This window comes from Mytilus californianus, unplaced genomic scaffold (assembly GCF_021869535.1).
Source record: "Mytilus californianus isolate M0D057914Y unplaced genomic scaffold, xbMytCali1.0.p SCAF_1, whole genome shotgun sequence".
Taxonomy (NCBI): Eukaryota; Metazoa; Mollusca; class Bivalvia; order Mytilida; family Mytilidae; genus Mytilus; species Mytilus californianus.
The window spans coordinates 125,934,449-125,954,402 of record NW_026262581.1 but is presented as its reverse complement, the minus strand read 5'-3'; the positions used below and the strand labels follow the sequence as shown (position 1 = coordinate 125,954,402).

The 19,954-nt window shown below is 33.5% G+C and overlaps 1 protein-coding gene across 1 annotated transcript in view; it reads right to left on the bottom strand.

The window, feature by feature from the left end:
* The window catches only part of LOC127733192 (neuroligin-4, X-linked-like), a 37,454-nt gene extending 20,992 nt beyond the window's left edge, over positions 1-16,462 (bottom strand). Inside the window, exons 1-3 of the mRNA XM_052242533.1 lie at positions 16,025-16,462; positions 12,691-12,846; positions 5,293-5,437 (exon numbers count right to left, since the gene is read on the bottom strand). Of these exons, the coding sequence (XP_052098493.1) occupies positions 5,293-5,437; positions 12,691-12,846; positions 16,025-16,213 (490 nt within the window). The 5' untranslated portion in view covers positions 16,214-16,462. The remainder of the gene's footprint in view (positions 1-5,292; positions 5,438-12,690; positions 12,847-16,024) is intronic.
* Positions 16,463-19,954: the final 3,492 nt, after the last annotated feature.

Here is a 19,954-nt window from a genome sequence, read left to right as displayed (position 1 = left end):
CACTGTCCAAAGTTAGGGGAGGGTTGAGGGCTTACAAACATGTTTAGCCCCGCCACAATCTTTATATTCCTGTCCCAATTCAAGAGCCTGTAATTCAGTGGTTGTCGTAGGTTCATGTCCGTCATATTTGTTTTTTTACGTACTTTGTATTGTATAATTAGTTATCAAAGGTACCAGGATTATAATTTAATACGCCAGACGCGCGTTTCGTCTACATAAGACTCATCAGTGACGCTCAGATCAAAATAGTTATAAAGCCAAACAAGTACAAAATTGAAGAGCATTGAGGACCCAACATTCCAAAAAATTGTGCCAAATACGGCTAAGGTAATCTATTCCTGGGATCAGAAAATCCTTAGTTTTTCGAAAAATTCAAAGTTTTGTAACAGGAAATTTATAAAAATGACCATATAATTGATATTCATGTCAACACCGAAGTGCTGACTACTGGGCTGGTGATACCCTCGGGGACGAATCGTCCACCAGCAGTGGCATCGACCCAGTGCATGGTGTAAATAGTTATCAAAGGTACCAGGATTATAATTTTATACGCCAGACGCGCGTTTCGTCTACATAAGACTCATCAGTGACGCTCAGATCAAAATAGTTATAAAGCCAAACAAGTACAAAGTTGAAGAGCATTGAGGACCCAACATTCCAAAAAATTGTGCCAAATACGGCTAAGGTAATCTATTCCTGGGATAAGAAAATCCTTAGTTTTTCGAAAAATTCAAAGTTTTGTAACAGGAATTTATAAAAATGACCATATAATTGATATTCATGTCAACACCGAAGTGCTGACTACTGGGCTGGTGATACCCTCGGGGACGAATCGTCCACCAGCAGTGGCATCGACCCAGTGCATGGTGTAAATAGTTATCAAAGGTACCAGGATTATAATTTAATACGCCAGACGCGCGTTTCGTCTACATAAGACTCATCAGTGACGCTCAGATCAAAATAGTTATAAAGCCAAACAAGTACAAAGTTGAAGAGCATTGAGGACCCAACATTCCAAAAAATTGTGCCAAATACGGCTAAGGTAATCTATTCCTGGGATAAGAAAGTCCTTAGTTATTCGAAAAATTCAAAGTTTTGTAACAGGAATTTATAAAAATGACCATATAATTGATATTCATGTCAACACCGAAGTGCTGACTACTGGGCTGGTGATACCCTCGGGGACGAATCGTCCACCAGCAGTGGCATCGACCCAGTGGTGTAAATAGTTATCAAAGGTACCAGGATTATAATTTAATACGCCAGACGCGCGTATAACTTAGGTCGTTAGTTTTCTCGTTTTATTTGCTTCAATTTTTTCATTTTGGGGTCTGTTAGAGCTGCCTATAAGGTTTAGGGTTTTCTCATTGTTGAAGGACGTCGGTCACCTATATCAACTTTTATCTTTGTCATTTGATTTCTTGTGGATATTTGTCTCATTAGCATTCATACAACATTTCCTTTTCTTTATATATATATATATATATATATATGTCTGTGCTCACATTAATATTGTTTACAACACGAATATTTACTGTATGCTATCCATATCTTGTTGAATCGACCTTGATATACGTATGTTTGGATCGATACAACTTGTGTACCTGGGTGTTGACTTGTTCGATAGTTCTACCATATTTACATGTGCGTGACATGTTAGACCTATCCAAATATACATCAAACTGGTTAAATGCATTGGTTTCGTGCTTTAAAAAGTACTTTATTTGAACCTTTTCATTGTTTTTCAAACGTAATCGTAATGACATATAACATTTTTAGCCATTGAAATTTTGTTTAATCACTCGATCAAAACCTTGACCGCACTCAAAACACCCGGACTGCTTTCGAAAATACACGGACATATACAAATGAATGTATTCTAAAAATGTCCTTCTCAATGCAATGGCAAGAATTTTTATAAAGTGTCTGTATATATAGATCCAAATATACATTTCCTTTGACATTTGCCTTGGTACTAGTATAAAATAAGTTTTATTCTATATTTTGGAATAAAAGCATTGTAAAGCTAATTTAACTTTTAGAACACAAAATAATGTAGGGGTTATGATTTCTTTTTATCACAAATACTAACTTACCTTGTATATTAAGTTTAAGCATCTATTTTACGTCTTACAAAAAAGACGTCTGTTTGTTTACATTTTTTTATCATATTCACTCAAAAAAAGTGCCCACACTCGAAAAAACCCGATCAAATCACTCGAAAAAACACGATCATAGCCGGACAATATACCTACTGTGAGGTACATAACCATAAAGGTACTAACACATGATCAGCTATAAAAGCATAAATATATCAATACATCGACAGCTACATAACCAAAGGTATATTACATATTGGTAGTTACATAATAATTCAGCCAGACGGGTTTTTCGTGTACATAAGAGTCATCAGTGTTGACTACATAATAACTCAGCCAGGCGGGTTTTTCGAGTACATAAGAGGCATCAGTGGCGATAGATTAAAAACAATTTTAAGTCGAAATCAAGTACGAAGTTGAAGAGCACTAAAAACCCAAAATTCCAAAAAGTTGTGCCAAACACGGCAATGGCTATATATGCCTTATGTAGAGGAACATAGAGTTTTGAATAATTCGAGTTAGATAAACAATAATTCTTATATGATTGGTATATCTGCAAATACTTTAATTGGATTGGTCCGTTAGAATTTTCCCCTTGGTTTAAACTTCGATGGACCATGTTGCCGATATTCTTTCGTAAACTTCACTGTGATGTAATTAAGCGCGATACACATGCATGGGATCCAGGAGTTCCAAACAAACTGAGATTAAAAAACAAATACATAACTGTTATTTTTATTCTAATGCATATGAAAAAATAAATCATTAAGGCTTGGAAAATGTATAAAATCAAAACTAAATAATTTCCGAGAAATTTCTTGAATCATCTTGTCACATTGACGTCATGGAAAAACATACGAATGAAAACTCTCAAGCTCGGAAGGTTATTCCGTTTCTTTAACATTTTAAATTTGGGTGATATCTCAATAAAATGAAGTTTTTGGGGGTAGGTTCTATTTAATTTTAGATTCTATTGCATTAATCGAACCTTTATGGATTTCAGCAATTCAATATGGTGGCTAACTACTTAGTTACGAAATGTGAATTGTGCATTTCATTGAAAATAGTAGTCAATGAACAAAGGATTATTACTTAAAAATTTCACATGTGTAGGTAAAGAATTATAAGGTTAAACACATTTTTTTCTAGAAGTTATTGATGTGTTAACTGGATCGCTGAATCGCAAACTTTATATAAATGTCGTAAAGTCCTGATGATTTTTATCCAGTTTGTGAGTTATTTGTCCCAGTTTACACATCAATAACCTCTAGAAAAAAATGTGTTTAATCCTGTTATAAAAATTTTCAAAAAATCATTTCATAAAAAAGTGTTTACGCGCATTTCGTCTGCCAAGACTCGTCATTGGCGCTCGAATGAAAACAACTGTAAGGCCAAATCAAATACGAATCATAACAACGGATATATAAATACAGGGACAATAACGAACGATGTATAAATACATGGGCAGGTACATAACTAGAATTTGTAAATACCTTAGCGGTTACCAATCATGTGCCAATACATGGGTAGGTATATAACCAAAGATCTGCCAATACGTAGGCAGGTATATAACCAAAGATGTGCCAATACGTAGGCAGGTATATAACCAAAGATGTGCCAATACGTAGGCAGGTATATAACCAGAGATGTGCCAATACGTAGGCAGGTGTATAACCAAAGATGTGCCAATACGTAGGCAGGTATATAACCAGAGATGTGCCAGTACGTAGGCAGGTATATAACCAAAGATGTGCCAATACGTATGCAGGTATATAACCAAAGATGTGCCAATACGCAGGAAGGTATATAACCAAAGATGTGACAATACGTGGGCAGGTATATAACCAAAGATGTGCCAGTACGTAGGCAGGTATATAACCAAAGATGTGCCAATACGTAGGCAGGTATATAACCAAAGATGTATCAATACGTAGGCAGGTATATAAACAAAGATGTGCCAATACGTAGGCAGGTATATAACCAAAGATGTGCCAATACGTAGGCAGGTATATAACCAAAGATGTGCCAATACGTAGGCAGGTATATAACCAAAGATGTGCCAATACGTAGGCAGGTGTATAACCAAAGATGTGCCAATACGTAGGCAGGTATATAACCAGAGATGTGCCAGTACGTAGGCAGGTATATAGCCAAAGATGTGCCAATACGTAGGGAGGTATATAACCAAAGATGTGCCAATACGCAGGAAGGTATATAACCAAAGATGTGACAATACGTAGGCAGGTATATAACCAAAGATGTGGCAGTACGTAGGCAGGTATATAACCAAAGATGTGCCAATACGTAGGCAGGTACATAACCAAAGATGTATCAATAAATGGACAGCTATATAACCGACATTTATAAATACCTGGGCAGTTATCAATTATGTCTCAATACATGGGCAGGTTCATAAATAAAGATGTATTAATACATTGGCAGCTGCATAACCAAAGAAATGTATCTATCAATCAATGGGACCTTAAGAATACTAAAGGTCATGAAATTTTCCAAGGTGAGTTGTAGCCTGTGTCTATGTAAAATTACCAAAAATCTTCATCTGATAATTGATCGAAATGTTCGTAGAAATACCGACACGTTATTTCGCTCTGTTTGATATCCATTTCTTAATTTCACCTTCACCGTATATCGTAATAAGTGAACTCCGGTGTTAGAAGAGGGGAAGGTGAGGGGAGGGGGAGGGGGGTATTAGACAAACATAAACATGTATTCGTGTTTCCACGTGTCGTGTGCACGGAGATTGGTATGATATGGCTTTTTTTTTTTAAATTAAAGTTACGGTTAGTTTGGGATAACAAGTATCGTCCATTTACGTAACTGCAGTATTTACCCAAATCATTATATAAGACCTTTTTGAATTTTTATCGTTTGTTCAGGTAATAAATGCTTTTAAGTGAAAAATGCCAGGCCATATTTGGCATTTCTATTGCTTTTGTGTTTAAAATATGCATATATGATATCACAATAACATTTAGTTTGATAGTTTAGGTTCATGTTGCTCAGATTTTACTTTTCTATGTAGTATTTGTGGACTTTTTTGTCTTTTTGATGTTTTTCTTTTTTGCCATGGCGTTGTAAGTTTCTCTTCGACAGATACGTTTTGAAATTCCTCTTGGTATGTTCCTCCTCTTTTTTAAGATGGAAACATTTCCTTGTATCAATATGTGCTTACCTAGTATACCTAGCCTGTAGTTGAAGTTGACCACCACTATCTTGCCATATGCTGACAATATATCTCCATCAAACATAGCACCCATTCCCACTCTGTTTGAACCGCCATGTATGTAAAGCAAGACAGGCAAAGAATCTTCCTTTACCTTCAAAAGTATTTAAAGAATCTATATGTAGTAGATTTTAAATAAGCGTATGTACTCGGTGTTTTTTTTTTTTGCTCCCTCTGAAAAAAATAACCTTTAACGTTTTTCCTTCTTTCAGGTCCTTTTGATTTTTGCTCCTTTTTTATTTTACCAAACTTTTAATCCAGAGAGTATTTGACTTTCATTCACAGGTAAAACATAGAACAAAGATTTGCTCCTCAGTCAAAAAAAATCTTTGGATACATAATGAAACGGGTCAGTTTCTTTTAAAGGTTTGGGTCCTTAATTTCTATAATAATTCATATAGTATGAAACCTTATATTTGGTAAGATTATTTTTGTTTAAATAGTCTTTTAAATTAGACTATTATACTTGTACAAGAAGTCACTGAAAAAAGATACTTGGAATTTGGAGTAAAAACTCGTCAAACATAGCAGGCTTAGAATTCGATCCCCAAAACACGGTTTTCGTCTACATAAGACTCATCAGTGGCGGTCGAATCAAAATAGTTGTAAATCCATATCAAATATGAAGAGAATCAAACTAAGGCGATAGTAGTTTGCAGATGTTAAACTTTCGTAAATCGATTTAAAAGAGACAAACCAAGTTAACAAACAAAAACTGAAGGAATCGCGTGAACTCCAAAAGGAGCGAGACCGTATGCGTCGACACTGTGTACAATCCTCATCATATATATAGAGACTTATAATTTTGTACGCCAGACGCGTGTTTCGTCTACAAAAGGCTCATCAGTGTCGCTCGAACAATCTAAAAAATTATTGGCTCTAAAGAGCATGTGTCGTTCACCTTGGTCTATGTGCATATTCAACAAAGGACACTCTCCAACATTGTAGACGAGAATCGAGAATAGAATTCATGACAAAAATCTCTGTTTTGCAGTTCTGGTATCGCTGATCATTTAGTCTGTCTAGTTTCTCTCTATCTTCTTTAGTTTTTGCTCAAAACAGGGTTACACAAATTCTCATTTAAGCAATCACTCCTGTAAAGAGTGACAGTCTACTAACTATATCAGCTAAATTTGACTTGTTAGTAGATCTTGTCTTGCTGATCATTTTTGTGATTTAAAGTTTCTGTTTATCTATTATAGTTTTTATCATATAAGGCAAAACGCAAAAAAAAAATGACAAAAATCGTCATTAAAGGGCAATAACTCCAATAAGGAGTCGTCAGATGATTTCCTCTATGATTCTTAATTGTAGATCTTATTTTGCTGATCTTTTTTACTTATTTAAGTTTCTATCTATTCATTATAACTTTTAAGATATAAGGCAAAAACGCAATAAAATGGTAAAAATCGTTATCATAGAGCAATAACTCTAATAAGGAGTCGACTGACGATTTCGACCATCACACTTGTTTGTAGAACTTGTCTTGCTGATCATTTTTGCATTTTAAAGTTTCTCTTTATCTATTAAAATTTTCATCATAATAGGCAAAAATGAAAAAAGAAATGGTAAAATTTGTCATTTAAGGGCAATTACTCCAATAAGAAGTCGTCCGACAGTTTTGACCTATATGGACAAATGGTAGAACTCAAAATTTTGAACATTTCTTCTCCGGTCAGATTTTCCCTATTTATAACGGTTTTCAAAATAATAGACAAAATTTGCATTTTACCCCTATGTTCTATTTTTAGCCATGTCGGCCATCTTAGTTGGCAAACAGGGTCATCGGACACATTTTTTAAACTAGATACCCAAATGATGTTTGTGGCCAAGTTTGGTTAAATTTTGCCCAGTAGTTTCAGAGAAGAAGATGTTTGTAAAAGTTAACAGACGACGACGGACGACGGACGACAAGTGATGAAAAACCTCACTTGGCCCAAAGGGCCAGGTGAGCTAAAAATGCATATCCTGCTATGCATGTATTACCCGCATTGCGAGTTCACACTTAGTCAAAATGTAACATCCTGGAATAGGACACGATCGGGAACATTACAGACGACTATTATAGTATCTAAAGATATAAGACCGCGAAAGCATGCCGTTAGTGGATTGAGACACCAAACATCGTTTCGTTCAACCAATTCGTGAAGGTGATCTGAAAACGTAGTTAGTGTCGATTTCAGTAGTTCTTCCTCATAACTCTGTTGGAACAGTTGTTGTGTAAGGAGCACACCCCTGTCAATAATGTTCGGATGATATGAGCATGTACGAGCGTAACATATTACCTGAGATATTTGAACACCGTGCGATGGAGCAGAGGATATTTTACTGCTGAGAAATTGGAGTTTGAAAATTGGATAGATGGAATCATCACGTTTGTCATAGATTCTAGTTTGGAGTCATCCAGCTATGTCAATATCGAGGAAAAGATCAAGTTATGAAGTAGACCGTCTACTTTTGGTAGTATCCTTTATCTCAGGTTCACTGGGATATCTGAGATGTTACACTCATTGAAATGTGGTTTTGAATGACAGATCTGACAGTGAAATTAAAGAAATTAAAAACCGAAAATTCCAAATGGTTGTGTCTAAAATCTATGCCTGGGGGTAGTACAGGATAATAAATCTTGATCAATTATGAAATACAAGAAATGCATAATATGCCATGAGCATAGCAGAAAGGACAGAAAATGATGTTTAACAAAATTTAACAAAGTAAAAAGATTACAAACGTGAATGATTATGCTTGGTTACGAGTTAAAAGAATACTGAAGATATAACAAAATCTAATAAAGATTTGGATGATATATATGTTTAACTCCACTCAAACGTGCCGTTCCGACGAATCTTATGTCTGAAAGGATATCTTTTCAAACAGTGTTCTGGTTATGATAAGAAGGAAAAAAATAGAATATAGACCTTAATGTTACACAGGAAATAATTTTATATAATGTATTCAAGACGTGTTTAAAACATTAAACTTTTTGTACACAAATGTAAAAAATCTGTTAACTGTCCATAATAAACTCAGAAATCTGGGGGAAACTCATTTTTGATATTCACCATTGAAATCTGTACTAACCTGCGGCAAACCATCCTCCTAGTCATTACTGATCAGGGACATTGGCCTAAAGGAGAGGCGAAAGATACCAAAGGGATATCAAAACTGATTAGTCGAAAACAAACTGACAATCTAATGACAAAAAAAACGAAAATCCACCAAACAACAGTACACAAAACACAACATAGTAACTAAACTTTCAAGGAGACAGATTAATATAAGCACCCGTTGCTTGTTTCTGAATCCTTTTCGCCATATAGTGAATTTATATTGTATAAAATATATTTTATAATTCTATAATAGAATATTGTTTACATTCAAACTAAAGATTGAGCAACACGAATCCTACCAAAATTAGGGGTTATCTTAAGTGCTCCGGAAAGATAAGAAGATCCTGCTCCACAAGTTACACCAATCGTGTTGATCATCTTAGTAATAACCGACGATAAGTCTTATTCTGTTGATCTCATTCAAGAAAAAGAGAATGGGACTTTGGTTACGAAAATTTGAACATATATGTCGTCATCTGTGAAATAGATATTCCATATGACAGTCAACCAACTCGTCCGTAAAATTTCGAAGGGATGGTTTCAACTTCACCACTTTGAACTAATGGTTTAATTGCTTACTTGTTAGCAGAAACCCTCTATCTTGGAAATCATGATAGTAAATGAACAGATAAAAAGATATATAACAACCTAAAAATGCCCCACAAAATCCAATATCACCTATCTGTACGTAATCTGAGAAAATTAGAAGAAGCTCTGTTGGTTAGTAACCACAAGTACTCCAAACCTTATTGATAGCAACCTTTAAAGAACTTCAATATAATATTATAAGAACAGGTTTGACAAAATATGTTGGTCCTCTCGAAGGCTTTCTGTTTCCACACTTGACTAGAGAAGGGCATCCCATATCTGTATTTTTGTAAGAGGAATGCTTGTACCGACGAAGAAGTGGGAAATATTTAAAAAGGTTACTGTATGATCTCAGACATTCACTTAATACCCATATCGTATGGTAAGCTTCTAAAAACAAAACAATTGGAAAGGACGCTCAATGGTCTAGTTTACATAAATTACACTAAGAATACCGAATGAATCAAAAAATAAAATGAAAATTGTACCTTATAAATTTGGTGCGTTCGAATCACTTTCCAGGGATATATTAATACATTTGAATACTTGAGGAGCTATATAACCAAAAAGAATACAAAATAAATGGCAAAATCCATCTTAGGCAACCTCTGTCTATGGAGTTTGGACCCTATTTTCTTTATAATTTCTAATTTTAATCAACGAAGAATTTAAGAAAGGTATGTTATATCGTTTCAGTGCCTCACTGACTTTTGAACAGATGATTTCTTCGAATACTAGGAGCCCATCAACAACAATATCGACTTGGTGCTAAAAATAAATTATAAAACCAAAGAACGTGACATCCAAGGATGTATGAATATTTAAATACTTGAGGACCTAAATATCCATCCTAAATATTAAAAAAAAAATCAAGGATGCATAAATATTTGAATTCTTGAGGAGCTAAATGACCTGAGTATTAAAAGCCAAGGATGAATAAAACCTTGAATACTTGAGGAGTTGTATGAATAACCTGAAGGTAACTAGCTATCGTAGCTTTTTTTAATTTAAGGGCCTTGACATATCGCCCTTAATCTTGAGCAATAGCATGTCTCAACTCAGTCAATTTACCTACTCTGAAACAGCAATGCAAAATCAATTACAAAGTAAAAGACACACTTTTAGTTAGGACGGTAGGCATGCATAATGTGTCTACACATTGCATTCTTTCATCCATTCATGTTATGAAATGATTATATTGTCTCCTGAACTAATACAAAAAAAAAATTGAAACGGAAAGGAAAAAAAAAACGAAAAATGGTAGAAATTTGCCCAAAAATTAATCACATTTTTTTCTATCCATTAGATAAAAATTTCTTAAATTTGCACAAATATTATGTGTTATCACTGAAGATTGCCATGAATATTTTTTTAAATTGCAACTTAACCTTGTAAGTGTCTTATCTGTTTGGTTCTTTGTAATTCTAATATTTAATTTGTCACTTTTCCAATTTTCCAAGAAACAATTGTATGCAGAGAGAGAGTTGGCTTTTCAGACCATTCAATGTTGAGTCTTTATGCACAATACTTGTACGAATATTTCAAATTTTCCAAAATATGAAGTTTTTTAAAACATAATAAAGTTTTATTTTTTTAAAGGTAACAAAATACAGTAAGAATACGTGCGTTGCAAATATATTAAGCCACACTACTTTTGTTTTCATTCAGACTTCAAAGTATTGACGAAATCTGTTCTTTTAAGAGGTTAATTTCAGTTGTTGTTCAGTAAAAAATAATTACATCAGTTTTGTTTACATACGATAAGTTCTAATAAATCCATCACAAAATTTGAGCATCATTTTAAAGTACACGAACATACTGTTTATTTGAACACCGTCAAACTTTGAATATTTAAATGTATTTAAACATGTATTCAGGCAAATGATTACAATTCATTCTTAAGATGCGATTTATAAAGTAGCTAACTCTTGTTGAAATGGTTGGCTAACTTGAAAGAACCATTCCTGTTTTTCCGAGAATTCGTCGTCATCTGTTGCTTCAGGTCCTGGTGTCAAATCCTCTGCAAAGTAACTACTCTGCAATCGAACAGAACTAAAGTTCTTTAAGAATTCTAGTCGTTTTGGTGCGGTCATTTGATCATAGAACTTCCAAAATGAAGCAGGTTTAACTGAAACTCCAGATATTGGACGTTTTCGAACGACAACACATTCCCCACCATTATTCGTCGTCTCCATTCTTGCAGGAATCTTCTCCCCTATCTGGAAATCTTTTCGATTTGTAAATTTACCAATAACCTGCAGTTCCTTTACAACCCATAAGGATCGGTTATTCATTGAAGCCCATCGCTTTACTGTGCTAGGACCCTTCTTCAACTCTGTTTGACTGACAGTCATATCTTGTATAAAGTCATCGATATTTATGTTCCCGGAAGCAACTTTGTCTAAAATAGCTCCGATATTTGCTCCTTGATACTTCCCCTTTTCCGAAAATGTATTGGAAATCGAATCTTGTGGAAAGTAAATGTCAGCTGGCAGAAGTGCTACAACATTTGACATGATCCCTTCCTTTTTCTATGCAACACTTCTACGAATATGGTGAAGGTTCATCAAAACGAAAGTGGAAATCCAATATATTCAAATAAACCGACCTATACCGGAAATGATCACTTAACGAATAACATATATTTAAAACAGGATGTAAATACATATAAAACATAGTCACATGTATCCTATGTTGTCAGTTTCTCCAGATTATCGCTTGTCACTTTTATGTGGAATCAGTATGAAGTTGGTATAGTTTAAAAGGAACCTGTACCCATGCATGAGTATAAAGTCCAAAGGTTGACGTTTTCTTCATGTTTATATATATTTTACGTTTTCTTTTATTAACTTATATTATGCTTTTAATTGTCTATTGATTTTTGCAGTATTAGGACCTATTAGTATTAGGAATAATTACACTTTACGTTATACCTTTAGTCTTTAGTTTTCTATATGATACTATTGTTGTTATTTCTTTCGTCGGTTTTATTTTTGGCCATGGTATTGTCTGTTGGACTTATGATTTTTTTTTACATACGTATGCTGGATTGTGATTGGTTGATAGATACCGTTTATTTGTGTATTTTCTAATATAAAACTAAGAAGATATGGCATGGTTGCCAATGAGACAACTCTCCTCCAAAGACCAAATGACATATAAGTTAACAACTATAGGTCATCGTACGGCCTTCAACAATGAGCACACCCATACCGCTTAGTCAGCTATAAAAGGCCCCAAAAATAATGCATATCGTGCATACCTCAACGCCGCCGTTGTATATGCAGAAGAAAATGCCTTTTTTATTGTCTCGGCCGTGGTATTTTCCAAAACGTAAATGTTGTTATCTGAGACGCTGGATCATGTGTGCGTTTTTTTTAATGCAGCTGTTTTTGCTAACGTCTTCGTAGCCAAAGAAAAGAGATGGAAGATACAAATGGATATTACAAAGACAAACTGACAACACCATGACAAAAAAAAAACGAAAAAAGACGAACAGACCAACAACAGTCTACAAAACACACCATAGAAAACAAAATACTGAGCAATTTAAAACGCGGTAGAGAATTCATTACTTGTATAAGCAATTATTGTAATTGGCCACAATTGTTGCATGCTGAAAGAACAGTATGTTGACTGAACTACTTACCCTCGGTACAAATATATTCATAAACAGACAATCTTCGTGAGATAACTGGAAGTTTGGTTTATGTTTACTCAAATAATACCAGCTAACTTGTGGACAGGCTGGTGGGATTGTATTAGTGTTCATTATGCCGTCCCATTGTGTAGGATCTGTAGGTCTCTAAAAATAGAATACAATTAAGAAATAAAAGGGTTGAGATTATACCAGCTTTAAGAAATATGAAAATTATCAACACTAACAATAAAATTATCATAGATACCAGAATTAAAAATGCGTACGCCAGACACGCGTTTCGTCTACAAAAGACTCATCAGTGACCCTCGAATCCAAAAAGTAAAAAAGGTCAAATTAAGTACGATGTTGACAAGCATTGAGAACCTAAAATTCCGAAAGGTTTTGCCAAACACAGCTATAAGGTAATATTGCAGTACTCAATTACTTGGACATGAAAATATCGATTCTTCTGATTTAGAAGAGAGAATCATTTTAAATCCCATCCCATGCTTATAGTCTGAAATGAATACATGAATAAAAATAATAATTAATTTCATATGAAAAATGTTAACTGTCAGTGCAGAACTTGATTGGTGTTTGATTGACGTATACTACACATCTTCCTTTATTCTAAATCAATGTTTTGCTTACTGATAAAAAAGAACAGTCAATGGTTCACAATTTCAGTGCAAAAAAATAAATGTTACAAAAATATGACAAATTGGCGGAACTATGCATTTCACTAGTAAAACTAATTAACTGCGTAAATGTTAACAACATTATCGATTTTATGATTTGAGCTTCGCCCAAAACGCATTTTTATTATTAAGGGTTGCAATGCATAAAGTTTAACGGCAGTATGTTTAACTTACGTAAAGCTAGTTCACTCCATAGTAAATGAAATCAAGTGCTAGAAAGAAAGTAGTCAGGTCTTCGCAAAACTTCAATTGTTACGGGAAACCTACGTACCGCAATTTAAGGGCAGCTTAATACTGGAGATAACGTCACATTTACTTTTGACTATAACCGAAAAGATGAAGAAACCTCAAGAATTTAAAAATCTGAATTCAAAAAGTATACTTTACGATGTTTTTTTTAGAAGTACAGTGCTCTCTCGTTATGCAGAACCCCTAAAACGGCGGTCTTTTACATGATAAAACTAATTGCTAAAGCCCACTTTTAAAAAATGTACAAATGTGTGTAGTTTTCATATACTCATAGGTGATAAAGGTGTGTAGTTTTCATATATACATGGGTGATAAATGTGAGTAGTTTTCATATATGCATGGGTGATAAATGTGTGTAGTTTTCATATATGCATGGGTGATAAATGTGTGTAGTTTTCATCTATACATGGTGATAAATGTGTGTGGTTTTCATATATTCATGGGTGATAAATGTGTGTAATTTTAATATGTACATGGGTGATAAATGTGTGTAGTTTTCATATATCCATGGGTGATAGATGTGTGTAGTTTTCATATATCTATGGGTGATAAATGTGTGTAGTTTTCTTATATACGTGTGTGATAAATTTGTGTAGTTTTCATATATACATGGGTGATAAATGCGTGTAGTTTTCTTATATACATGGGTGATAAATGTGTGTAATTTTCATATATACATGAGTGATAAATGAGTAAGTACTGTATTCATAAAACCAAAATTTAATGCAGCTCAAAAAATTATGGTTCGGTTTGGAATGCCCTTCGTAGTTACTATTATGCTACGCCAAAGAAGGTATATGTTTTCTTGTCTGCTTTATTCGTCCGTCCGAGAGTGCGTCCAATACCAGGTTGATTTTTTTTGTTAATGTAGTTTACCAAGAATTGTGTCACATCAACTTGTCACTATGTTCACATGTTCACTATGATGTGAACTTTTGAAATTGTATGCAATCTTAAGATTTTGAGCCCGATTACAAAGTTCACAGAACATAAAAGTATTATAATAAGAAATTAAAATTGAGAATGGAAATGGGGAATATGTCAAAGAGACAACAACCCGACCAAAGAGCAGACAACAGCCGAAGGCCACCAATGGGTCTTCAACGCAGCGAGAAAATCCCGCACCCGGAGGTGGTCCTCAGCTGGCCCCTAAATAAAATTGTGTACTAGTTCGGTGAAAATGGATGTCACACTAAACTCCAAAACATATAAATGAACTAAAATTAAAAATATACAAGACTAACAAAGGCATAGTACATTATCAGGTAAAAGTTTTTGGTAAAAATATTTACCATGAAGTTTTGGTAACATCAACTTGAAACTTAGTACACATGTTCATTGAATGAACGTTTTGAATTACACGACAAATTAAAAATCACGGTTAAAGGAACATGAGACAGGATAGTGTGGACGGGGCATTGTGTCCTATGTACACATGTACTGATTTAGATTTATATCAAAATATATCTAAAATCTGTATAAAATGTAAATTCGAGCATTCTATACGCATTTTATTAAGTAAAAGACAAGAAATAAGCTATAACTGTTTGTCTGAACTTCACACAAGAAGCCATGCAATTGCAATTTATCAGGGATTCATAGGCTTTTCACAAGATGATTCTGCTTGTGGATTAAACGTATATGCACTTAAAATTGGTTTCACGTCTTTAGTGTGGCATTATTTTTAAATATGAAAACGATCATTCAGTTACATTTTCTATTGTTGTTTTTTTTTTAATTTTATGTCAGTTGTTCTAATCTGTTGAATTAAGCCATTTATATACAACTGATGTAAAATTCAGGAATTTTAAAATAAAAGTTTTAAGAATTTTTATCCTCAAATTGAATATGGATTGTACTCACAAGATAGTCACAGTGTCTGGTAGTTTTTGCAATAATAACATGGAACTCATAGTTATTTAATATAGACATTTTTTCAGCATAGGTAGACTGCCATAGTTAATAACGGTTATGTAAAACAGATTTTCGTTTATCAGTTGATATAAGATCGTAACAATGTTTGCTTTTAAAATGAACTGCATATGTATTTCAAAATGTAATTTTTAATGTTTATATACTCTTTTCAATTGTTTTTGTTGAAATTTATTAGCCTGTTCACTCAGAAATATTTATAAGACATCCGGAAGGAAAAAATAAGCTATTTCCTACAAAATGTGTGCTCCATGCATTAACTTTTAAATCGATAATTTAAGGCAAGTACTGCACATATACAATGTACGTAGTTAATTAGTTTACGTAATAGTTTCTCCGGAACATTTTCACTTTAGTTGTGTATAATGATATTTCTAAGCAAACGCTTTGTATTACATGAAATTTTCAAATGGCATATAAAAAACATTAATAAAGTTTATGTATCATATAAAAACAAAACCTACCTTAAAACGAAGTGATTTAATAGGCGGAGCTGCATATGGTATGCCAAGGAATTCTTCTACTTCTGTTCCCGGAAGTCGCGTTGTCACTTTCCCGCGAATTTGACCATATTTTGTATTACGTATCGGATTATTGTCTAGTCCAGAGCACAAAACTAATGCTGAAAGTATAATAGTGATTGTATGCATCATTGTGGTCTGAATATTGTTACACGTGCAGTACTGTTTACATTATTTCTGCAGAAGTCGCTTTTTTGTTGTTGGATAAGATATGAAAATTAGTTGAATCGATAAGCCATTTTCCTTTGCTTTAACACAAAATTAGCATGAGTTATCTGAAAGAAAATCGTAGCTTAACTTTTCGGTAGTTTCTTTGGATTGAAGAGGGCACATGGCTGTCATTCAGAATAGAACATTATTGTTCCATGCAGTTCATTTACATCAAAATTATAAGTAAATCTGATATAAGTTTGAGAAATGATATACACTGATAAACATGTTGAACGGAAACTAATTAAGTCAAGTGATTTCATGTTTTTATCGTTATGTTTCGACGTTAGTTAAAAGTAATGTATCTTTTGACTTCTGAACGACGTACTTTAAACAAGATAAATGTGTCACCTGTTAACCATATTGCAGCACAGAACTCATTGATTTTTACCCTTAATTGCTAATGAATCTTTGCGTAAGTATCTTCAAGTTGTAAACACTGTCAGTCACAGGTCACATCTTAGCTCTACCCAGCATGAAATGTAAAGTAAACCTGTAACACTATTTTATTTTTGAAAAAAAACCCGTTGAGTTCGAAAATCATTGCTGCCAATACAGTTTATTATTTCTCTTCTTTTTTCAGTTTTAATCATCTGTCCAAAGTTCTGAATTGGAGCTAAGATATTCTGTGCTGATTAGTTTTTGTAAACATTATTTTAAGTCTTATGTAGTCTCTTGGTTATGATTGTGGGGTCTTTACCTCTAAGACGGTTTTTTGACTGTGATATTATATGGGCATTTGCTATAAGAAGGTCTGTTTGACATACCTGATGGTATTTAACATTCCACTAAGAGGACATTGTTTTGTTTGCTTCATGTTTAAGTTAGCCCACATTTACCTTCTGTCGGCTTTCTCTCTTTTATACTTCGATGATATAATGGATCTTGTAAAAATAAGCGATATTTTGTTTATTATTTACTCATTATTCTTGTATATACATATATTCGTTCATATATGAATGAAAATCAGGTAGATGTTAATACCAACAAAATGAAAACGGTAGATAAGTGGTCAAAATTATAAATAATGAAAACGAGAACATCATTAAGTTTCCAAACTTCTGTATGGCCTTGAGTTTTTTAGATGAAAGTCTCCCACAAAAGACTCGGCAAATCCTGTACTTTTACTTCAATGTACATTATATCTCTTTTGTATTCTCCCTTTTTGGTCAAGAATATAATAAGGCTAAAGAGGAGAAACCTAGTAGCAGCATGGTAAAAACCTTTTGTTCTTGTATTAACTTAATGAAAAATATAAGCCTACTCTTATACATGGTACGTGCTCACAAACATGTTTAAGGTGTCGCTCCCAATTCAGGTACCTACAACCAAGTGGTTGTCTAGCGTTGCTGTCTGCCTTATTTGTTTTAAGAATCAGACCGTCAGTTTTCTTTTTGAAATTGTTTCACATTTTGTCATGCCGTGGACTTTTATAGCATACTATACGGTATGGTTTTTCTCATTTTCGAAGGCCTTACAGTGCTCTATAGTTGTTTACCTCATCGTCCTTTGATCTCTAGTGGCCATATGTCTCATTGATAAGCATTGAATTGTATACTAAAAAATATCGGGTTGAGGGGAGTAACGCATTGGTATCTGTATCGCTAAAAAAGGGGGGGGGGGGTGTTAAACTACTACTGTTTGTTACGAATAATAAATAAAGAAGCAATATGTTACATGATTCAAATACTTGACAATGAAATTAACAATATTCACACAGGCTCCAAAGTAGTATGTAGTATTTTGAAGGATTTAGCATTATAAATTTACCAAAAAATTGTATGATACATGTACCATCATTAATCCTTGTATGATATATGTACCATAATTAATCCGTGTATTGTATGATACATGTACCATCATTAATCCTTGTATGATACATGTACCATCATTAATCCTTGTGTTGTATGATACATGTACCATCATTAATCCTTGTATGATACATGTACCATCATTAATCCTTGTATGATACATGTACCATCATTAATCCTTGTATGATACATGTAACATTATTAATCCGTGTATGATACATGTAACATCATTAATCCTTGTATGATACATGTACCATCATTAATCCTTGCACGATACATGTTCCATCATTAATCCTTGTAAAGGTTTTAAATGAATATTTTGAGAATATATATATTAAATGAAATACATTTGGGAATTAATCAATAAAGAGCTGCGCCATGAGCGCATGATACGCCCGTCCCGTTTTCAAAGAATAAAGTTCCATAACTCCTCAATGTCATATCAGAAATTTATAAAAAACACTAAAGGGAGGTTATTTTAATAGATATAAACCAGTCACCAAAGTTTCCTGAAAACTGCTCAAAGAACTTTGAGTTATTGTCCGAAAACTGGAAAATCCCCCTTTTTTAATGAATAAAACCCCATTACTCGGAAACGTAAATTCCAAAATTTATAAAATCGAAAGGGAGCTCACGTCAATAGATATAAACAATTCACCGAAGTTTCATGCAAATTGGTTAAAACGTTTTTGAGTTATTGTCCGACATATTGACGACGGACGGATTGACTTACGGACGGACAGACGAACGGACGGACGGACAACGGTATATCATAATACGTCCCGTAAACGGGCGTATAAAAACCAATAGAATTATCGCACGAGTGCATGATGAACACTATATGAAAGACGGATTACATGAATTGTATATATTTTCAAAATAGAGAACGTGGATAAAACTAAATAATTCGATATTTTAATCTGACATAATGTTTCATGTAGGAGAACATTATAAATTTCTAAGACCGAATTGCAATTGTAATCTGTGAGGTCATGCTATCAGTTCTTTTACATTTGGGAATTAATCAAAAACCAATAAAATGTTAATGATAATCGTATTTAACCCAAATGTTACTACGATACACTCTTACATATATCATAAAACGTATTTTGGTTTGGAATATTTGAAATATTTTTCAATATTTTTTTCTCTCTAAGATAAAACTTTATGACAAGTAAATCAAAAGATTTCCAGATGTTCTACTGTAAATGTTTCATTTCCTAAATATGATAAATTATCTACTGATAAAATTCCAATCCACTGATGAAATTGAATGCCATTTTTCGCTGATCTTTGACGTAATGGTTTATTTGACTATGAAAATGACTTAAACACATTCACAAACAAATCGCCTACTGTTGGGAAAACCTTTTGTTGTCAAATCTATTTTGAAATATGAGATCTTATCCTTTGTACATTTGTATTTACTGATAAGATTATTATTAGATAGGTTACACCGTTCATGTCGATCGATGGAACTGTTCTTTGATAGATGTATAATATCACTTCCATCAATTGCCCCCTTTTGCTGTCATATTCATAATAATGCATCATTTGATGTTTTAAAATACATTCACGCCCTTTCATTTGTATCCTTAACCTTTGAACTTTAAGGTCTGTCATATGATCACATAGTCTTACATGCATTATAAAATAGTAACGTACTATACATGCAAAGTCATTATTGCACACTACACCATTTGCCATTTTATCTTACCAATTATCCATAGTATGTAATTCCGTTAGCTTGGGTTCGAAACTTTGAAATACATGTGTGTTTTTGAAACCGCTTTGTAATAATGTTTTTAATGGACCTATTTATCTGATGCCTATATTCACGATATGTGTATTA